General features: G+C 46.4%; 1 protein-coding gene across 5 annotated transcripts in view; it reads right to left on the bottom strand.

Annotated features, from left to right (window-relative positions):
* Positions 1 to 23,817, bottom strand: part of LOC139251231 (uncharacterized) — a 46,304-nt gene extending 22,487 nt beyond the window's left edge. Inside the window, exons 1-3 of one of the 5 annotated variants that reach the window (XM_070873194.1) lie at positions 23,747 to 23,817; positions 22,829 to 23,059; positions 1,440 to 4,991 (exon numbers count right to left, since the gene is read on the bottom strand). In XM_070873194.1, the coding sequence (XP_070729295.1) occupies positions 2,896 to 3,840 (945 nt within the window). In that variant the 5' untranslated portion in view covers positions 3,841 to 4,991; positions 22,829 to 23,059; positions 23,747 to 23,817 and the 3' untranslated portion in view covers positions 1,440 to 2,895. The other 4 variants (XM_070873193.1, XM_070873195.1, XR_011591382.1 and 1 more) reach the window with 4 other exon arrangements.
* Between the last annotated feature and the right edge of the window lie 55 nt (positions 23,818 to 23,872).

Genomic DNA, 23,872 nt, shown 5'->3' with positions numbered 1-23,872 from the left:
AACTGCTTCCTTGGGCAGAGAATTCCACAGATTCACAACCATCTGGGAGAAGAAATTCCTTCTCAACTCGGTTTTAAATTGGCTCCCCCGTATTTTGAGGCTGTGCCCCCTAGTTATAGTCTCCCCGACCAGTGGAAACACCTCTCCGCCTCTATCTTGTCTATCCCTTTCATGATTTTAAATGTTTCTATAAGATCACCCCTCATCCTTCTGAACTCCAATGAGTAAAGACCCAGTCTACTCAATCTATCATCATAAGGTAACCCCCTCATCTCCGGAATCAGCCTAGTCAATCGTCTCTGTACCCCCTCCAAAGCCAGTATATCCTTCCTTAAATAATGTGACCAAAACTGCACGCACTACTCCAGGTGCGGCCTTACCAATACCCTATACAGTTGCAGCAGGACCTCCCTGCTTTTGTACTCCATCCCTCTCGCAATGAAGGCCAACATTCCATTCGCCATCCTGATTACCTGCTGCACCTGCAAACTAACTTTTTGGGATTCATGCACAAGGACCCCCAGGTACCTCTGCACCTCAGCATGTTGTAATTTCTCCCCATTCAAATAATATTCCCTTTTACTGTTTTTTTTCCGCAAGGTGGATGACCTCACACTTTCCGACATTGTATTCCATCTGCCAAACCTTAGCCCATTCGTTTAACCTATCTAAATCTCTTTGCAGCCTCTCTGTGTCCTCTACACAACCCGCTTTCCCACTAATCTTTGTGTCATCTGCAAATTTTGTTACACTACACTCTGTCCCCTCTTCCAGGTCATCTATGTATATTGTAAACAGTTGTGGTCCCAGCACCGATCCCTGTGGCACACCACTAACCACCGATTTCCAACCCGAAAAGGACCCATTTATCCCGACTCTCTGCTTTCTGTTCGCCAGCCAATTCTCTATCCATGCTAATACATTTCCTCTGACTCCGTGTACCTTTATCTTCTGCAGTAACCTTTTGTGAGGCACCTTATTGAATGCCTTTTGGAAATCTAAATACACCACATCCATCGGTACACCTCTATCTACCATGCTCGTTATATCCTCAAAGAATTCCAGTAAATTAGTTAAACATGATTTCCCCTTCATGAATCCATGCTGCGTCTGCTTGATTGCACTATTCCTATCCAGATGTTCCGCTATTTCTTCCTTAATGATTGTTTCAAGCATTTTCCCCACTACAGATGTTAAACTAACCGGCCTATAGTTACCTGCCTTTTGTCTGCCCCCTTTCTTAAACAGAGGCGTTACATTAGCTGCTTTCCAATCCGCTGGTACCTCCCCAGAGTCCAGAGAATTGTGGTAGATTATAACGAATGCATCTGCTATAACTTCCACCATCTCTTTTAATACCCTGGGATGCATTTCATCAAGACCAGGGGACTTGTCTACCCTGAGTCCCATTAGCCTGTCCAGCACTACTCCCATAGTGATAGTGATTGTCTCAAGGTCCTCCCTTCCCACATTCCTATGACCAGCAATTTTTGGCATGGTTTTTGTGCCTTCCACTGTGAAGACCGAAGCAAAATAATTGTTTAAAGTCTCAGCCATTTCCACATCTCCCATTATTAAATCCCCCTTCTCATCTAATAAGGGACCAACATTTACTTTAGTCACTCTTTTCCGTTTTATATATCGTAAAGCTTTTACTATCTGTTTTTATGTTTTGCGCAAGTTTACCTTCGTAATCTATCTTTCCTTTCTTTATTGCTTTTTTAGTCATTCTTTGCTGTTGTTTAAAATTTTCCCAATCTTCTAGTTTCCCACTAACCTTGGCCACCTTATACGCATTGGTCTTTGATTTGATACTCTCCTTTATTTCCTTGGTTATCCACGGCTGCTTATCCCTTCTCTTACCACCCTTCTTTTTCACTGGAATATATTTTTGTTGCGCACTATGAAAGAGCTCCTTAAAAGTCCTCCACTGTTCCTCAATTGTGCCACCGTTTAGTCTGTGTTTCCAGTCTACTTTAGCCAACTCTGCCCTCATCCCACTGTAGTCCCCTTTGTTAAGCATAGTACGCTCGTTTCTGACACAACTTCCTCACCCTCAATCTGTATTACAAATTCAACCATACTGTGATCACTCATTCCGAGAGGATCTTGTACTAGGAGATCGTTTATTTTACCTGTCTCATTACACCAGACCAGATCTAAAATAGCTTGCTCCCTTGTAGGTTCTGTAACATGCTGTTCTAAGAAACAATCCCGTATGCATTCTATGAATTCCTCCTCCAGGCTACCCCGCGATTTGAGTTGACCAATCGATATGTAGGTTAAAATCCCCCATGACTACTGCCGTTCCTTTTTCACATGCCTCCATTATTCCCTTGATTATTGCTCGCCCCACCATGAAGTTATTATTTGGGGGCCTATAAACTATGCCCACCAGTGACTTTTTCTCCTTACTATCTCTAATCTCCACCCACAATGATTCAACATTTTGTTCATTAGAGCCACTGTCGTCTCTCACAACTGCCCTGATATCATCCTTTATTAACAGGGTTACCCCACCTCCTTTCCCTTCTTGTCTATCTTTCCGAATCGTCAGATACCCCTGTATGTTTAATTCCCAGTCTTGGCCACCCTGCAATCATGTTTCTGTAATGGCCACCATATCATACCCATTTGTAATGATTTGTGCCGTCAACTCATTTACTTTATTTCGAATGCTGCGTGCGTTTAGGTAGAGTGTTTTAATCCTAGTTTTTAAACCATGATTTTTAGTTTTGACCCCTCCTGCAGCCCCTTTATATTCAGTAGCCCTTTTTGTTTTTTGCCTTGGGTTTCTCTGCCATCCACTTTTACTCATCTCCTTTCTGTCTTTTGCTTTTGTCTCCTTTTTGTTTCCCTCTGTCTCCCTGCATTGGTTCCCATCCCGCTGCCATATTAGTTTAACTCCTCCCCAACAGCACTAGCAAACACTCCCCCTCGGACATTGGTTCCGGTCCTGCCCAGGTGCAGACCGTCCAGTTTGTACTGATCCCACCTCCCGCAGAACCTGTTCCAATGCCCCAGGAATTTGAATCCCTCCCTGCTGCACCACTGCTCAAACCATGTATTCATCTGCGCTATCCTGCGATTCCTACTATGACTAGCACGTGGCATTGGTAGCAATCCCGAGATTACTACTTTTGAGGTCCTACTTTTTAATTTAGCTCCTAGCTCCTTAAATTCGTCTCGTAGGACCTCATCCCTTTTTTTTTTACCTATGTCGTTGGTACCAATGTGCACCACGACAACTGGCTGTTCTCCCTCCCTTTTTAGAATGTCCTGCACCTGCTCCGAGACATCCTTGATCCTTGCACCAGGGAGGCAACATACAATCCTGGAGTCTCGGTTGTGGCCGCAGAAACGCCTATCTATTCCCCTTCCAATAGAATCACCTATCGCTCTCCCACTCTTTTTCCTGCCCTCCTGTGCAGCAGAGCCAGCCACGGTGCCATGAACTTGGCTGCTGCTGCCCTCCCCTGATGAGTCATCCCCCTCAACAGTACTCAAATCGGTGTATCTGTTTTGCAGGGGGATGACCGCATGGGACCCCTGCACTACCTTCCTTGCACTGCTCTTCCTGCTGGTCTTCCATTCCCTAGCTGGCTGTGGACTCTTCACCTGTGGTAAGACCAGCTCGCTATACATGCTACTCACGTCATTCTCAGCATCGTGGATGCTCCAGAGTGAATCCACCTTCAGCTCCAATTCCGCAACGCGGTCAGTCAGGAGCTGGAGGCTGATACACTTCCCACACACGTAGTCGTCAGGGACACTGGAAGTGTCTCTGAGTTCCCACATGGTACAGGAGGCACATATCACGTGACCGAGCTCTCCTGCCATGACTTAACCCTTAGATACACTTAAATTGGCAACAACAATGTTAACAAGTTACTTACTGTTCAGCCATGAACTCATTGAATAGCGGTGCAGGCTCGAAGGGCCGAATGGCCTACTCCTGCACCTATTTTCTATGTTTCTTTGTCCTCTAGGCTGAAGAGGAATTGGAGTGGGAGGGGGAAGATCCAGTTGTCGTGGTCCACGTAGGTACCAATGACATAGGCAGAACAAAGAAAGGGGTTCTGCTTAAGGATTTTGAGCAGCTCGGGGCTAAATTAAAAATCAGAACCACAAAGGCAATAATCTCTGGACTACTACCTGAGCCACGAGCAAATATATTTTGGTGAGAAGGAAAGACTTTAAGCGACGGGAGAACTATCCGCGGTTAATGAAGGAAGTAAAGGATGGGATCAAATTGAAAACAATGGCATACAAAGTGGCCAAGGTTAGTGGGAGGCCACTTGAAGGTGCCGTTGAGGAGGAACACGAATCCTTCCTTAGCTCTATAACACTTTACGTCGGTGTTGCTAACACTCGTGAACTGCTTATACCACCATTTGCTAGGTTCCCTTGAATTTGAGCCTGATCCTACCAATTGATAAGCATCAAACGGGTATGCCCATGTTTCTGAGCTGACATGAGTTCCGTTACACTGACCGCAGATAACTTGCCTTCCTGCGGTCACGTTCAGGCATCTTTGCTCGTTACAGGTACAGGTAAACTGGCCCTTACGCACTCGACAGTGCTGACGGGCACACTGCGTCTGCACACAGGTGGCGTTCCCGGGTACCAGGGCATATACACAACCCCACCCTTGTCCTGAGAAGCAAAGCGGGTAGCTTGCAATGTCTGAGCATACCGCTCCGTTCTTTCCCTGGGATCCCCTGCACTCAGGATTCATGGAGTCTATTAATTCCACACATCTTCCTGGTATACCCCTTCTAGTTCTGCTAGGATAGCACAAGATAGCACAATTATACCTACTAGCTTACACATGTTTAAATAATTTTAGACGATACAATACATTAGTTAACAATAAGATAAGGTCAAATCAAAAACAGCTAAGTCTGTTTGTTCCTTTCTTTTCCCGTGTTCTTGGCGTTTTTCTTCCTGCCCCAAGGATGTGATTTATTCAGCTATGGTGGAGAGGAAATCTGGAACAGAAACAAGGGTTAGGACGGCTGATAACATAGGCTTATGTAGTAGCCAGTTTACAGTGGTGCAGGTGAACCCAGGCACTTCTCCCTTCAACCTTAGCTGCGGTGGGGGTAGTGAGTAACACCTGAAAAGGCCCTCCCACAGTGGCTCTAGTCCCTTTCGAATCCATTTCTTAATCAGGACATACTTCCCCGGTGCCACGAGGGATGATTCGGGTAAAACTGGGAGGTCGAGGTGAGCCTCTCGAACCTGGTTGTGAGCTAGTCGCAGAGCCTGAGTCAGAGAAAGAACATAGGTGGGAGGGAGAGAGAAAACAGGGAATTATAGACCGGTCAGCCTGACCTCAGTAGTGGTCAAAATGATGGAATCAATTATTAAGGATGTCATAGCAGCGCATTTGGAAAATGGTGACATGATAGGTCCAAGTCAGCATGGATTTGTGAAAGGGAACTCATGCTTGACAAATCTTCTGGAATTTTTTGAGGATGTTTCCTGTAAAGTGGACAAAGGAGAACCAGTTGATGTGGTATATTTGGACTTTCAGAAGGCTTTCGACAAGGTCCCACACAAGAGATTAATGTGCAAAGTTAAAGCACATGGGATTGGGGCTAGTGTGCTGACGTGGATTGAGAACTGGTTGTCAGACAGGAAGCAAAGAGTAGGAGTAAACGGGTACTTTTCAGAATGGCAGGCAGTGACTAGTGGGGTGCCGCAAGGTTCTGTGCTGGGGCCCCAGCTGTTTACATTGTACATTAATGATTTAGACGAGGGGATTAAATGCAGTATCTCCAAATTTGCGGATGACACTAAGTTGGGTGGCAGTGTGAGCTGCGAGGAGGATGCTATTAGGCTGCAGAGTGACTTGGATAGGTTAGGTGAGTGGGCAAATGCATGGCAGATGAAGTATAATGTGGATAAATGTGAGGTTATCCACTTTGGTGGTAAAAACAGAGAGACAGACTATTATCTGAATGGTGACAGATTAGAAAAAGGGAAGGTGCAACGAGACCTGGGTGTCATGGTACATCAGTCATTGAAGGTTGGCATGCAGGTACAGCAGGCGGTTAAGAAAGCAAATGGCATGTTGGCCTTCATAGCGAGGGGATTTGAGTACAGGGGCAGGGAGGTGTTACTACAGTTGTACAGGGCCTTGGTGAGGCCACACCTGGAGTATTGTGTACAGTTTTGGTCTCCTAACTTGAGGAAGGACATTCTTGCTATTGAGGGAGTGCAGCGAAGATTCACCAGACTGATTCCCGGGATGGCAGGACTGACATATCAAGAAAGACTGGATCAACTGGGCTTGTATTCACTGGAGTTCAGAAGAATGAGAGGGGACCTCATAGAAACGTTTAAAATTCTGATGGGTTTAGACAGGTTAGATGCAGGAAGAATGTTCCCAATGTTGGGGAAGTCCAGAACCAGAGGTCACAGTCTGAGGATAAGGGGTAAGCCATTTAGGACCGAGATGAGGAGAAACTTCTTCACCCAGAGAGTGGTGAACCTGTGGAATTCTCTACCTCAGAAAGTAGTTGAGGCCAATTCACTAAATATATTCAAAAGGGAGTTAGATGAAGTCCTTACTACTCGGGGGATCAAGGGTTATGGCGAGAAAGCAGGAAGGGGGTACCGAAGTTTCATGTTCAGCCATGAACTCATTGAATGGCGGTGCAGGCTAGAAGGGCTGAATGGCCTGCTCCTGCACCTATTTTCTATGTTTCTATGTTTCTATACCATATCTAGGAACAATTTCCCTCATTAACACCTTAACAACAGTTTGAGCCTTATTATCCAGGGTAGGGTAGGCTTCAATCCATCTGCTAAACATATCTACTATTACCAACACATATTTGTAACACTGAACTTTTTGCAACGCAATGTAGTCCAACTGTAAGGTCTCAAAGGGGCTTTCTGGTAGGGCGTCTTACCCCAATCACAGGGGACTCCCTTCCCTGGATTATGCTGTTGGCAAACAAGGCAGCGACTACTGATGTTCTGGGCTAGCATCTGGAGTCTAGGGTGCCACCAAGTGGCCAAAAGCGTGTCACTTGTTATCCTCACTCCACAATGAGTAGCAAAGTGCATACATTCAATAACCCATAGAGCCAACTCATCAGACATGCAAGTCTGTTCCGCGGGAGTGGTCCAGAGTTTAGAAACATTGTCATAAGTACATCCATAATCTTTCCACAACAGTTTATCTTTTTCAGGAGCGTCCTCCTGTGCTTTAATGACATCTTGGATGGTTGGCATTGGTTTTTCCGAGGCTAACTTATCCTTGGCAGGACTTTTAGTTTGACTCATCATTCTAGGCACCACCATTTGTTCTCTGCAAGAGGCCTGTTTAGCCTCTCTGTCAGCACAGTGGTTTCCTATATCGACCGGAGAGTTTCCAGTAGTGTGGGCAGTGCACTTGACAATAGCAATACGTTTAGGGAGCATGAGGGCTTGCAACAAATCTGATACTAGTTGCCTATGAGATATCTCATTCCCCTGTGAAGTTAGGAATCCCCTATTTTTCCATAACTGTCCGAAATCATGGGCTACCCTAAAGGCATACCTAGCGTCGATATAGATATTGACTTTGAGGTCTTTGGCCAAGATACAGGCTCGGGTGAGGGCGAATAGTTCAGCTTGTTGGGCAGAATAGGCGGTTTCAAAAGCGGCAGATTCCAAGACCTGATTCTCCTGGTTTACTATGGCGTATCCTGAGATTCGTGTACCTTCTGGATTAATAGAAGAACTTCCGTCAACATACATAATACAGTCTGGGTCTTCCATTGGTCCGTCAACTAAATCTTCCCTGACCGACGAGGCCTCCTGAATTAAAGATAAACAATCATGACTGGGTTCTTCCTCATCTTGGGGTGGCTCAGTAAGAAAACAGGCCGCATTAATGGCTGTACAGTGCCGAAAGGTCAGCTTAGGATTATTCAGTAGGTAGATCTCATATCTGCTTTGCCTGACCATGGTAAGGTGTTGAGTCTGCAGTTGGCCCAGGAGGGCAGCTACGGAGTGAGAGGTGTTAAGATAACGGTAGCACAGTCTTTCAGGATTGTACAATACAGTTGAAAGGGCCAGTCATAGAGGGGCCGGCCCAAAGCCGGAGCTTGCAGCAGGGCCGTCTTTAGTTCCTTAAAGGCTTGGACGTCTGCAGTTTTTATTTCAAAGCTGCCTTCCTTATTTGTATACGGGGTAAGGTGCTTAGTCATCAGGGCAACGTTAGGGATCCAGGATCTACGGTAATTGATCATCCCCAACCACTGTCGCATTTGTTTAGCCGTGCTAGGGACTGGAAACCGGCAAATCGATTCGTCATCCGGGGAGGTTCTCTGTACAATCAAGCTACGTAATCGGGGGACGGTTGGCCAAAGGGATTGTTCTGGGAGAAGTTAGTGTAAGATCCCCATCCTCTCCCCCCTTGCCCCCCTCCTCTTCCTCTTTCGTGCCGACGGGAGGAACACTCTCTACTCCAATGTCCTTCTTGCCCACAATTAAAGCATCCATCTCGTCTTTCCCAGCCCCGACCTCTTCCCATACCAGGCCGGGGACAATAGGGCGGTCCGTAATTAGCAGGGCCCTGGGCCATTTGGGTGTTGGGTATATCCGTATCCTTGGTTATCCACCCATCCCTATACACAGTACTGTGGTTCCATCTGGTATCCCCTCGGGTCGGACCAGGGTCCTCTCCATGGGGGTTCTTCCTTTCTAGTCACATATTCGGTTTTGACCCGGGTCAGGGGTGCGCCTCCTCCTTCCCCTCCTTTCTTCTCCTGCCAGTAATATTTTACCGCTCTTTCCATTTGGGCTCTACTGTTATCTGCCCAATTCATATTATTTGTCCGGATAGCGTGAGCAATCGAATAGGGCAGGCACTGAAGTAGAATAGCGCAGAATTGAGGTGAATTGTCCCCTGCCCTGAAGGCATTATTTCCTGATTGACCTCCGTATATTTCAATAAATCTTTCCATGAATTCGTCGGCAGTTTCTTCTCGTTTGGGTTTAGTTTCTAATACTTTTTTGAGGATGTTTTCCAGTAGAGTGGACAAGGGAGAACCAGTTGATGTGGTATATTTGGACTTTCAAAAGGCGTTCGACAAGGTCCCACACAAGAGATTGATGTGCAAAGTTAGAGCACATGGGATTGGGGGTAGTGTGCTGACATGGATTGAGAACTGGTTGTCAGACAGGAAGCAAAGAGTAGGAGTAAACGGGTACTTTTCAGAATGGCAGGCAGTGACTAGTGGGGTACCGCAAGGTTCTGTGCTGGGGCCCCAGCTGTTTACACTGTACATTAATGATTTAGATGAGGGGATTAAATGTAGTTTCTCCAAATTTGCGGATGACACTAAGTTGGGTGGCAGTGTGAGCTGCGAGGAGGATGCTGTGAGGCTGCAGAGCGACTTGGATAGGTTAGGTGAGTGGGCAAATGCATGGCAGATGAAGTATAATGTGGATAAATGTGAGGTTATCCACTTTGGTGGTAAAAACAGAGAGACAGACTATTATCTGAACGGTGACAGATTAGGAAAAGGGGAGGTGCAAAGAGACCTGGGTGTCGTGGTACATCAGTCATTGAAGGTTGGCATGCAGGTGCAGCAGGCGGTTAAGAAAGCAAATGGCATGTTGGCCTTCATAGCAAGGGGATTTGAGTACAGGGGCAGGGAGGTGTTGCTGCAGTTGTACAGGGCACTGATGAGGCCACACCTGGAGTATTGTGTACAGTTTTGGTCTCCTAACCTGAGGAAGGACATTCTTGCTATTGAGGGAGTGCAGCGAAGGTTCACCAGACTGATTCCCGGGATGGCGGGACTGACCTATCAAGAAAGACTGGATCAACTGGGCTTGTATTCACTGGAGTTCAGAAGAATGAGAGGGGACCTCATAGAAACATTTAAAATTCTGACGGGGTTCGACAGGTTAGATGCAGGAAGAATGTTCCCAATGTTGGGGAAGGCCAGAACCAGAGGTCACAGTCTAAGGATAAGGGGTAAGCCATTTAGGACCGAGATGCGGAGGAACTTCTTCACCCAGAGAGTGGTGAACCTGTGGAATTCTCTACCACAGAAAGTTGTTGAGGCCAATTCACTAAATATATTCAAAAAGGAGTTAGATGAGGTCCTTACTACTGGGGGGATCAAGAGGTATGGCGAGAAAGCAGGAATGGGGTACTGAAGTTGAATGTTCAGCCATGAACTCATTGAATGGCGGTGCAGGCTAGAAGGGCCGAATGGCCTACTCCTGCACCTATTTTCTATGTTTCTATGTTTACTGCTGCCATACTGATGGGCTTCTGAAGGTTCTTGCTGAGAGCATTAAAGATAGCGTTTAGGCGATCCTGGGCATTATTAGGGTGAGCAGTCACTAATTCATCATGGGTGGCTCACCCCAAATTTTCTAAGAACCGGTCGTGTTCAGTCGGGCTCAGGGTCTGCTGCACTAAGGACCACAAGTCTCTTGATTCTGCATTATAAACTCCAATGGTGAGTCGGAGGCGATCTATAAACTTGACAGGTTCTACATCTATGGTGGGGTGTTCTGCAACCTGCTCTGGATTGGGATTTGGCATGGGTCGAACTGGGAACTGCCTAGTTCCACCTTAGTTTTCTGGACAGAAGTATTATTTCCTGAGGCCGTTTCTCTATCTGAAGAGCACTCCGAGCCTGTAGAACTAATGCTGGAGCTTCGGCTATGACGAGTGAGTCGTCGCCAATGGCGTCGAGGTTCGGACTGAGAGCGGGGCTGATGAGAGTGCCCGCATCGCCTCTCTGGACTAGGGGTCTGAACGATCAGGTTACGTCCTTTAGTCTTAGATCTGGTCCTACCGGCCACAGGGTCGGTGAACTGAGGACTTGAGTCACTATCTGAAGAGGAAGAGTCTGTCTGGGCTTGTCGGTTCATTGGTGTGGGGTTACGGTTATCATCACCTCCTACCGCCGGAGTGAAGGGTGGAGGTTGGCGGGAAGGGGACTGTGGTGAGGGGCCCGGGGCTGCGGGAGGCGCTGTTGGGGTTGGGCGCCGAGTCAGTGACCATTCATCAAATTCATCAGCAGCCTCGGTCAACGCAAAACCAACCATTCGACCACGTGGTCTATCGGTACCCTTCTCAGAGGTCCCAAGGGAACTCTTAGTACGTTTCTCGTGCGCGCACTCTTTCTTAAAGATGTCTACAGTTTTAACATGTCCTCCTTCTGTCAAGGACAGCCCTAGTTTAGTGGCGTTCTCCTGCCAGCTTGACAGAAGGGACTCATCTTTCAGCTTTTGACAGTACTGTCTCCATTTGGCTATTAAATCCTTATCCCTTTTTTTTTAAACCAATTTTGTTTTTACTGAACAAACCTATCCTTTGTGCATTTCCTGGCTCCGTAACTTATCATCTGACTATACGTAATTCAATAAGGTTCACACTCTTAAACTTCCCACAGGACAACACTACGAAGGGTTAAAAAAACTTTCACTGTTTGAAAAAGTGGGTGGAGCTAAAGCAAACCACAACTCCCCGGTTTCCCCAACACAAGCTTTCTCATCCACAGTAAAAATCATACAAGCATTTAAAACAGACGTTCACAAGATTTCTTTTTTTTTTTGGATCCATGACCTTTCAGGGAATTCGTAGTTTTATCTAAATTACCCATCCTTGTGTCGCCGCACGTTGGATCGGGGTCCTAATTAATCCGAATCGTCCCCACGCCGCCCCGTGGTGATCTCAGTTTAACTTACCCAGAGCCTAGGTGGACCAAGTGATCTACAAGATTAACACCGCACCTGGCGTAAGTACAATTTAAAATTTACACAGTCCCGCGTAATCCCGCAGCTTAATTTTATGTAATTCCCTAACCTCCGCGTTTCCCTACGCGGTTCGCGCGATTCTCTATTTACTTGGGCCTCGAACCCACACAGCCTGTTCGTGACGCCGCACAACAATTTACTTAATCTTTCTTGGTTCCCGATTTAAATTTACTTGGGCCTCGAACCCACACAGCCTGTTCGTGACGCTGCACGACAATTTACTTAATCTTTCTAGGTTCCCGATTTAAATTTATTTGGGCCTCGAACCCACACAGCCTGGTCGTGACGCCGCACGACAATTTCCTAAGTTTAGAAAGTGTTCGCCAGAGTGACCTGGATCTCGTTCAGACACCACCTGAGAACCAGCGAGTGGCTAAACTTTCCTCAGACTTTTGAAACCGGAGGAAACTGGAGCAGTATTGAAATTATACTTACTCCAGTGGCCATTTCCCTCTCGTCTCGTCCAAGGCTAGTCTAGCTCTTAATTCGCAAGTTTTCGGCAGTCGTCCGTTGAGATCCCACTTTTGACACCAAATGTTGATACTGGATTCTTTTCCCTTCAATCTGTTTCAGCGAATTCACTGACACATGAACACTTTTAGTCTTAGCAACATAAGACCTTTATTCTGTAGATTCTCCCGGCCGGGACCTGTTAAGATAAAGGGGAACACACTCGAGTCGAGTTTGTCCACCTCTGTCCTGACAAGCTACGTAACAGTACAAAAGCTCAACACTTATATACTGTTACAGCAGAACACATTTGAGTGACACTTAGTTTATACAATCATTGGTCGATTTCCCCCATAGCATACCCAATTGCAGGCTAGCAACTCTCCAAATAGGGCGGGCTCCAGGGATGTGTTTATTGTTTCGAATCTCATCACACTTTCCTATTTTACTGCTGTTTATAGCAGCCCCTCGTCTGAATCATGTCTGACTTTTGCTTTTTCACGTAACTCGTGTTTGACCACAATTCTGAGTAATCCTTAGTTTGTGTCGACAGGGCAAATATCGCAGCTGGACAATTTCTCTTGGCCATTTTCCCATGATCTCTTACTAACACATTCGCAAACCTTCTATCTACATTCTCACAATGACCCAGCCTCCACAACTCTCTGAGGTAGAGAATTCCAAAGATTCACGACACTCAGATAAGAAATTCCTCCTCATTTCAGTTTTAAACAGGTGACCTCTTATTCTGAAACTATGCCCCCTAGTTCTAGATTCCTCCAAGAGGGGAAACATCCCCTCTGCATCTACAATGTCAAGCCCCCTTAAAATCTTATACATTTCAATAAGATCACCTCTAAATCTTCTAAACTCCAATGTGTATAGGCCCAACCTGCTTTACCTTCCTTCATATGACAATCCCTTCATCTCAGTAATCAACCTCGTGAACCTCTCTGAACTGCCTCCAGTGCAAGTATACCCGTCCTTAAATAAGGAGACCAAAACTGTACGCAGTTCTCCAGGTGTGGTCTTACCAACGACCTGTACAGGTGTAGAAGGACTTTCTTACTTTTATACTCCATCCCCCTTGCAATAAAGGACAACATTCCATTTGCGTTCCTAATTACTTGCTGTACCTGCATGCTAACTTTTTGTGTTTAATGTACAAGGATCCTCAGATCCCTCTGTACCACCGCATTTTGTAATCTCTCCCCATTTAAATAATAATTCTCTTTTTTATTTTTTCTACCAAAGTGGATAACCTCACATTTTCCCACATTATACTCCATCTGCCAATTTTTTGCCCACTCACTTAGCCCCTCTATATCCCTTTGTAGATTCTTTGCGTCCTCCTCACAACTTCCTAGGTTAGCACAGGTTCAGTACACGGTAAATCTCCGTCTACATTAGCCCATCAAACACGCCCAGGACAGGTACAGCACGGATTAGATACATTGTAAAGTTGCCTCTACACTGTCACATCAAGTACTCTCAGAGCAGGTACAGCATGGGTTAGGTACCAATTAAAGCTCCTCTAACCATCCCATCAAACACTGCCAGAGAAGGTGCAGCACTAGTTAGATACAGAGCAAAGCTCCCTCTGCACTGTCCCAAAAACACTGCCAAGGCAGGTACAGTACAGGTCAGATACAGAATAAAGCTCTCTCTACACTGTCCCATCAAACAATGCCAGGGCAGGTATAGCCTGTGTTAGATACAGAATAAACTTCTATCTACACTGTCTCATCCAAAACTCCCAGGGCAGGTATAGCATGGGCCAGATACAGAGTAAAGCTTCCTCTACACTGCCCCATCAAACACTCGCAGGGCATGTATAGCATGGGTCAGATAGCGAGTATAGTTCCCTCTACACTGTCCCATCAAACACTCCCAGAGCAGGTACAGCACGGGTCAGAAACAGAGTAAGGCTTCGTCTACACTGTCCCATCAAATATTTGCAGGGCAGGTACAGCATGGATTAAATAGAATAAACCTCCCTCTATATTGTCCCATCAGACATTCCCAAGAGCAGGTACAGTACTGGTTGGATACTGAGTAAATCTCCCTCTGCACTGCCCCATCAAACACTCACAGGGCAGATACAGCACGGGTTAGGCAGAGGGTAAAGCTCACTCTGCACTGTCCCATCAAATACTCCCAGGGCAGGTACAGCAAGGATTAGACACAGAGTAAACCTCATTCTACACTATCCCAACAAACACTCCCAGGATAGGTAGCATAGATTATATACAGCCTACAGCTCCTGCTACACTGTCCCATCAAACACAACTAGAGCGGATAGAGTACGGGTTGGATACAGAGGAAAGCTCCCCCTACACCAACCCATCAAAGTTCACAGGGCACGTACAGCACTGATTAGATACAGCATAAAGCTCTCTGTACACAGACCTGTCAAAAACTCCGTGGGCATGTACAGCATGGGTTAGATACAGAGTAAAGCTCCCTCTACACTGTCCCATCAAACACTCCCCGGGCAGGTATGGAACATAAGAAATAGGAGCAGAGTAGACCATTTGGTCCCTCGAGCCTGCTCCGCCATTCAATAAGATCATGGCTAATCAGATTCAGGCCTTAACTGCACTTCCCTGCCCACTCCCCACAATCCTTGACTCCCTTATCTTTCAAAAATCTGTCTATCTCCACCTTAAATACATTCAATGACCCAGCCGCCACAGCTCTCTGAGGTAACGAATTCCAAAGATTCACAACCCTCAGAGAAGAAACACCTTCTGATTTCCCTTTTAAATGAACGACCCCTTATTCTGAAACTATGCCCCCTAGTGTTAGATTCCCCCACGTGGGGAAACATTCTCTCTGTATCTACCCTGTCAAGCCCCCTCACAATCTTATACATTTCAAAAAGATCACCTCTCCGTCTTCTAAACTCCAATGAGTACAGGCCCAACCTGCTCAACCTTTCTCATTATGACAACCCCTTCATCTCAGCAATCAACCTCGTGAACCTTCTCTGAACTTCCTCCAGTGCAAGTACATCCTTCCTGAAATAAGGAGACCAAAACTGTACGCAGTACTCCAGGTGTGGTCTTACCAACGCCATGTACATTTGCAGCAGGACTTCCCTACTTTTATACTCCATCTCCCTTGCAATAAAGGCCCACATTCCATTTGCCTTCCTAATTAATTGCAGTAACTGCATGCTGAATGTTTGTGTTTCATGTACAAGGACTCCCAGATCCCTCTGTACCACCGCATTTTGTAATCTCTCACAATTGAAATAATAATTTGCCTTTTTATTACTCCTACTAACGTGGATACCCTGACATTTTAACACATTATACTCCATCTGCCAAAGCTTTGCCCACTCACTTAGCATATCTATATTCGTTTGTAAATTTTTTGCGTCCTCCTCACAACTTGCTAGGTTAGCACAGGTTAGATACACAGTAAACCTCCCTCTACATTATCCCATTAAACACTCCCAGTGCAGGTACAGCACGGGTTAGATACAGAGCAAAGCTCCCTCTGCACTGTTCCAGCATACACACACAGTGCAGGTGCAGTACTGGTTAGATATACAGCAAAACTCCCTCTACACTGTCCCATCAAACACTCCCAGGACAGGTACAGCACGGGGTTAGATAGAGTAAAGCTCCCTCTACACTGTCCCAACAAACAATCTCAGGGCAGGTACAGGGGCTTAGATACAGAGTAAAGCACTCTCTACACTATCCCATCAAACACTCCCCGGGCAGGTATGGAACATAAGAAATAGGAGCAGAGTAGACCATTTGGTCCCTCGAGCCTGCTCCGCCATTCAATAAGATCATGGCTAATCAGATTCAGGCCTTAACTGCACTTCCCTGCCCACTCCCCACAATCCTTGATTCCCTTATCTTTCAAAAATCTGTCTATCTCCACCTTAAATACATTCAATGACTCAGCCCCCACAGCTCTCTGAGGTAACGAATTCCAAAGATTCACAACCCTCAGAGAAGAAACACCTCCCGATTTCCCTTTTAAATAAGCGACCCCTTATTCTGAAACTATGCCACCTAGCGTTAGATTCCCCCACGTGGGGAAACATCCTCTCTGTATCTACCCTGTCAAGCCCCCTCACAATCTTATACGTTTCAAAAAGATCACCTCTACGTCTTCTAAACTCCAATGAGTACAGGCCCAACCTGCTCAACCTTTCTCATTATGACAACCCCTTCATCTCAGCAATCAACCTCGTGAACCTGCTCTGAACTTCCTCCAGTGCAAGTACATCCTTCCTGAAATAAGGAGACCAAAACTGTACATAGTACTCCAGGTTGGTCTTACCAACGCCATGTACATTTGCAGCAGGACTTCCCTACTTTTATATCCCCCTTGCAATAAAGGCCCACATTCCATTTGCCTTCCTAATTAATTGCAGTAACTGCATGCTGAATGTTTGTGTTTCATGTACAAGGACTCCCAGATTCCTCTGTACCACCGCATTTTGTAATCTCTCACCATTGAAATAATAATTTGCCTTTTTATTACTCCTACTAACGTGGATACCCTGACATTTTCCCACATTATACTCCATCTGCCAAAGCTTTGCCCACTCACTTAGCATATCTATATTCGTTTGTAAATTTTTTGCGTCCTCCTCACAACTTGCTAGGTTAGCACAGGTTAGATACACAGTAAACCTCGCTCTACATTATCCATCAAACACTCCCAGTGCAGGTACAGCACGGGTTAGATACAGAGCAAAGCTCCCACTGCACTGTTCCAGCAAACACACACAGTGCAGTTGCAGTACTGGTTAGATATACAGCAAAGCTCCCTCTACATTGTCCCATCAAACACTCTCAGGGCAGGTACAGCACGGGTTAGATACAGAGTAAAGCTCCCTCTACACTGTCCCATCAAACACTCGCAGGACAGGTATAGCACGGATTGGATACAGAGTAAAGCCCAATTTACACTGTCCCGTCAAACACTCCCAAGGTAGGTACAGCACGGATTAGATACAGAGTAAACCTCCATCTACACTGTCCCATCAAACAATGCCAGGGCAGGCACAGCACAGATTAGATACTGAGTTTCCCATGTGGTGGCTGGCGTGCAACGGCCACCACATGTTAAAAAAAGCCACGCACAGGCATCTTCCAACCTTCAGGATGTAGTTCAGGACCTGGAATATTAGGTCCTTCATTGAAACACCTGTGAACTCATCCTTTTTTGGCGTGGAAGCAAGTCATCCTGGTTTGCAGATGATACTAATCTGGGTGGCAGTGTGAGCTGTGAGGAGGATGCTAAGAGGCTGCAGGGTGACTTGGACAGGTTAGGTGAGTGGGTAAATGCATGGCAGATGCAGTATAATGTAGATAAATGTGAGGTTATCCACTTTGGTGGCAAAAACAGGAAGGCAGAATATTATCTGAATGGTCCAGAACTTAAAGAAGGCTAACTTTGAAGGTATGAGGCGTGAATTGGCTGAGATGGATTGGCGAATGATACTTAAGGGGTTGACTGTGGATGGGCAATGGCAGACATTTAGAGACCGCATGGATGAACTACAACAATTGTACATTCCTGTCTGGCATAGAAATAAAAAAGGGAAGGTGGCTCAACCGTGGCTATCAAGGGAAATCAGGGATAGTATTAAAGCCAAGGAAGTGGCATACAAATTGGCCAGAAATAGCAGCGAACCTGGGGACTGGGAGAAATTTAGAACTCAGCAGAGGAGGACAAAGGGTTTGATTAGGGCAGGGAAAATGGAGTATGAGAAGAAGCTTGCAGGGAACATTAAGACGGATTGCAAAAGTTTCTATAGATATGTAAAGAGAAAAAGGTTAGTAAAGACAAACGTAGGTCCCCTGCAGTCAGAATCAGGGGAAGTCATAACGGGGAACAAAGAAATGGCGGACCAATTGAACAAGTACTTTGGTTCGGTATTCACGAAGGAGGACACGAACAACCTTCCGGTTATAAAAGGGGTCGGGGGGTCTAGTAAGGAGGAGGAACTGAGGGAAATCCTTATTAGCCGGGAAATTGTGTTGGGGAAATTGATGGGATTGAAGGCCGATAAATCCCCAGGGCCTGATGGACTGCATCCCAGAGTACTTAAGGAGGTGGCCTTGGAAATAGTGGATGCGTTGACAGTCATTTTCCAACATTCCATTGACTCTGGATCAGTTCCTATGGAGTGGAGGGTAGCCAATGTAACCCCACTTTTTAAAAAAGGAGGGAGAGAGAAAACAGGGAATTATAGACCGGTCAGCCTGACATCGGTAGTGGGTAAAATGATGGAATCAATTATTAAGGATGTCATAGCAGTGCATTTGGAAAGAGGTGACATGATAGGTCCAAGTCAGCATGGATTTGTGAAAGGGAAATCATGCTTGACAAATCTTCTGGAATTTTTTGAGGATGTTTCCAGTAGAGTGGATAAGGGAGAACCAGTTGATGTGGTATATTTTGACTTTCAGAAGGCGTTCAACAAGGTCCCACACAAGAGATTGATGTGCAAAGTTAGAGCACATGGGATTGGGGGTAGTGTACTGACATGGATTGAGAACTGGTTGTCAGACAGGAAGCAAAGAGTAGGAGTAAATGGGTACTTTTCAGAATGGCAGGCAGTGACTAGTGGGGTACCGCAGGGTTCTGTGCTGGGGCCCCAGCTGTTTACACTGTACATTAATGATTTAGATGAGGGGATTGAGTGTAGTATCTCCAAGTTTGCGGATGACACTAAGTTGGGTGGCAGTGTGAGCTGCGAGGAGGATGCTGTGAGGCTGCAGAGCGACTTGGATAGGTTAGGTGAGTGGGCAAATGCATGGCAGATGAAGTATAATGTGGATAAATGTGAGGTTATCCACTTTGGTGGTAAAAACAGAGAGACAGACTATTATCTGAATGGTGACAGATTAGGAAAAGGGGAGGTGCAAAGAGACCTGGGTGTCATGGTACATCAGTCATTGAAGGTTGGCATGCAGGTGCAGCAGGCGGTTAAGAAGGCAAATGGCATGTTGGCCTTCATAGCAAGGGGATTTGAGTACAGGGGCAGGGAGGTGTTGCTACAGTTGTACAGGGCATTGGTGAGGCCACACCTGGAGTATTGTGTACAGTTTTGGTCTCCTAACCTGAGGAAGGACATTCTTGCTATTGAGGGAGTGCAGCGAAGGTTCACCAGACTGATTCCCGGGATGGCGGGACTGACCTATCAAGAAAGACTGGATCAACTGGGCTTGTATTCACTGGAGTTCAGAAGAATGAGAGGGGACCTCATAGAAACATATAAAATTCTGACGGGGTTAGACAGGTTAGATGCAGGAAGAATGTTCCCAATGTTGGGGAAGTCCAGAACCAGGGGTCACAGTCTAAGGATAAGGGGTAAGCCATTTAGGACCGAGATGCGGAGGAACTTCTTCACCCAGAGAGTGGTGAACCTGTGGAATTCTCTACCACAGAAAGTTGTTGAGGCCAATTCACTAAATATATTCAAAAAGGAGTTAGATGAGGTCCTTACTGCTAGGGGGATCAAGGGGTATGGCGAGAAAGCAGGAATGGGGTACTGAAGTTGAATGTTCAGCCATGAACTCATTGAATGGCGGTGCAGGCTAGAAGGGCCGAATGGCCTACTCCTGCACCTATTTTCTATGTTTCTACGTGACAGATTAGAAAAAGGGGATTTGCAACCAGACCTGGGTGTCATGGTACATCAGTCATTGAAAGTTGGCATGCAGGTACAGCATGCGGTGAAGAAGGTAAATGGCATGTTGGCCTTCATAACGAGAGTATTTGAGTATAGGAGCAGGGAGGTCTTACTGCAGTTGTACAGGGCCTTGGTGAGGCAACACCTTGAATATTGTGTACAGTTTTGGTCTCCAAATCTGAGGAAGGACATTCTTGCTATTGAGGGAGTGCAGCGAAGGTTCACCAGACTGATTCCCGGGATGGCAGGACTGACATATGAAGAAAGACTGAATCGACTCGGCTTATATTCACTGGAATTTAGAAGAGTGAGAGGGGATCTCACAGAAAAATATAACATTCTGATGGGATTGGACAGGTTAGATGCAGGAAGAATGTTCCCGATGTTGGGGAAGTCTAGAACTAGGGGTCACAGCCTAAGGATAAGGGGTAAGCCATTTAGGACCGAGATGAGGAGAAACTTCTTCACTCAGAGAATTGTGAACCTGTGGAATTCTCCACCACAAAACGTTGTTGAGGCCAGTCCGTTAGATATATTCAAAAGGAAGTTAGATGTGACCCTTTTAGCTAAAGGGATCAAGGAGTATGGAGAGAAAGCAGGAATGGGGTACTGAAGTTGCATGATCAGCCATAATTATATTGAATGGTGGTACAGGCTCGAAGGGCCGAATGGCCTACTCCTGCATCTATTTTCTAGGTTTCAAGGGACTGCCAATGATGATGATGAGATGCAGAGTAAACCTCTCTCTATCCTGTCCCATCAGATACAACTTGGGCAGGTAGAGTACAGGTTAGATTCAGAGGAAAGTTTCTCTTACAGCGACCCATCAAAGCTCACAGGGCAGGCAGAGCACGGGTTAGATACAGAGCAAAGCTCCCTCTACACTGTCCCAACAAACAATCCCAGGACAAGTACAGCATGGGTTCGGTAAAGAGCGAAGCTCCCTTTATACTGTCCCATCAAGCACTCCCAGGGCAGGGACAGCACGAATTAGATACACAGTAAATCTGTGTCAGAGGAAACTGTATCCCAGTGAGAGTCAGTGCCAGAGGAAACTGTACCCCAGTGAGAGTCAGTGCCAGAGGAAACTGTACCCCAGTGAGAGTCAGTGCCAGAGGAAACTGTACCCCAGTGAGAGTCAGTGCCAGAGGAAACTGTACCCCAGTGAGTCAGTGCCAGAGGAAACTGTACCCCAGTGAGTGTCAGTGCCAGAGGAAACATGCAGCAGAGCCTGGTGTCCAGTCGTCTTGGATCCCCTTGCCATTGGACCAAGACCTTGCTTTGCCAAGTCCGCGTGGTAGCTAATGTGCAAGGGCCACCTCACGTTAAAATAATTCACACTGTTAGCAATACAAAACAATCCTCTTCCTCTGCAGTTATTAATCTATTGCAATTCCCCATGCCTGTAGTTTTGTTATATTACAATTATAAATATCTTCAGTTATCAGCAACAAATTGCATTTATATCGTGCCTTAAACGTAGTAAAATGTCCCAAGGCACTTCACAGGACCGTTAGCAAACAAAATTTAATATCCAGTCACGTAAGGAAATACTACCACAGGATTAAAAGCTTGTTCAAAAGGGTAGGTATTAAGGAGCTTTTTTAAGGTAGAGAGGTTTCGGGAGGGAATTCCAGAGGTTATAGCCTCGGCAGCTGAAGGTATGGCCACCAATGTTGGAGGGATAAAAATTGGGGCTGCTCAAGAGGCCAGAATTGGAGGAATGCAAAGATCTCTGAGGGTTGTAGGGCTGGAGGAGGTTACAGCAATAGGGAGGGGTAAGGTCCTGGACGGATTTCAAAACAAGGATGCGCATTTTGAAATCGATGGAGCAGGAGCCAATGTAGTTCAGCGAGCACAGGGGTGATGGGTGAATGGAAATTGGTATAAGTTGGGATGAGAGGACTGAGGACAGATTGATTCGAATAGGCCTATATTCTCTGGAGTTTAGAAGAATGGAAGGTGATATCATTGAAACATAGAATTGACACGGGCTGGATAGTCTCGAGCTAGGGGTCCTAGTATTGGGATAAGAGATCGGCCATTTCAGACTGAGATGAGATATTTCTTCACTTACAGTTGTGAATCTTTGAAATTCTCTATCGAACAGAGATCTTACTGAATGGCGGAGCAGACGGGAGGGGTCCTATTGCCTACGTCTGCTGCTACTTCTTGTGTTTTTGAGTAAGGATATGGGCAGGAGTGTTTTTGATAAGCGTAAGCTTGCGAGGTGTGAGGCCGATCAGGAGAGCATTGGAATAGTCCAATGTCGTGATAACAGAGGCATGGATGAGGGTTTGAGCAGATGAGCTGAGGAAGGGGCAGAGACCGGCGATGTTATGGAGCTGGAAGTAAACGTACTTGGTGATTGAGGGAATATGGGTTCGGAAGCTCATCTCAGGGTCAAGTACGACGCCAATCAATAAATTGCAACTCTCCATATCTGTGTTTCAGTTTATTCAAATACTACATACCTCAAGTGATCAATGCTTCAATAGTAGTAGTTATCAATATATTTTCTGTTAATTCCAAATGTTCATGAATGAACAATTGATTCTGTCAGTGATAGGCCGTACCGGTATTTCAGATTGGTCTGTGCATTGTGATCAATGAATTGACTATGATGCTTCCAGTTCAACCTTTCCATTGGCTTTCTCACCAGATGGGAATTATTTGAACATTGAGATCTGATGGTGTGAGTTCAGCCCCACCGAATGTAGAGACGGGTCCATCTGCTGGTCTCTGCCTCAAACTGGAGTCACCTCTGAGATCAAAGCCCTTCACTCTAAAACACACACAAGATTCACTGTGACTGTGTGTTTAGAGACAGAAAGTGATCTCACTTCACATCCCATTGCACGGCCTCATGCTGGATAATTATGCTCGGTGATCAGACTCTCCCAGTCTCATTTCCTGCCTTACCTTGTAACCTGTGTGTACTGTCTACAGGACCGGTGTGTATCTGAGTAAATGGCACTTTCTCTTACATTTCTCCCTAGTCGATCTATTGAAGCGCTTTCAATCGGAAAGGGCTCCCTGGTTGGTGCTCTCACAATCCTGTGCTGGTTCACCTGCTGTTGTTCCTCGGTCCACAATCCCTGTTTCCTTCCAGCTGTGGAACTTTCTCAATCACTCCGCCATTCACCGGGAGATCTAATTATGGCAGGGCAGAAAATTAGAAGAATATTAATGTTGTGAAGTGGAATGTAGTATAAAGTGTTTTTCCAATGTTTCAGAAAAGTATATGTCCAGTATTTCTGTTTGATTTTATTCTATTCCTCAAGATTCCTGTCCCGCCCGTCTGGACTTACAGAAAATCACCGGAATTCTCCCTGGGTTACACACTGTCTGAGCTCACTGGGCCCCCGGGTTACACACTGTCTGAGCTCACTGGGCCCCCGGGTTACACACTGTCTGATCTCACTGGGCCCCCGGGTTACACACTGTCTGATTTCACTGGGCCCCGGGTTACACACTGTCTGATCTCACTGGGCCCCCGGGTTACACACTGTCTGAGCTCACTGGGCCCCCGGGTTACACACTGTCTGATCTCACTGGGCCCCGGGTTACACACTGTCTGATCTCACTGGGCCCCCGGGTTACACACTGTCTGATCTCACTGGGCCCCCGGGTTACACACTGTCTGAGCTCACTGGAAGTTTCAGTCTATCTCCCGCATGTCCCCAAACCCTGAGCTCCGGGGCTGTGTGTTCAGTTCGGTGTTTTCCTTCACAGACTCACCGCACCCTCCCCGCCCGCCGGCCGAGCGCTCTGCCCCGGCCCCGGCCGCCCACCATCAGTCCGGTTCCCTGCGGCCCCCAGTTCCCCACATTGTCTCACCGCTGGTTACAGTAAACTGTCCGGCATCCGGAGACTGGGGGTGGGGAGGGCGGCACCGAGCATGCGTACTGCCGCCACAGTGCGTGTTCCTGCATAAATTAATGACCTTCAGAGAATTCCCGGTCG

Source organism: Pristiophorus japonicus, unplaced genomic scaffold (assembly GCF_044704955.1).
Source record: "Pristiophorus japonicus isolate sPriJap1 unplaced genomic scaffold, sPriJap1.hap1 HAP1_SCAFFOLD_425, whole genome shotgun sequence".
NCBI lineage: Eukaryota > Metazoa > Chordata > Chondrichthyes > Pristiophoridae > Pristiophorus > Pristiophorus japonicus.
The sequence above is the reverse complement of the archived record's forward strand: the minus strand, read 5'-3'. Positions and strand labels throughout refer to the sequence as shown.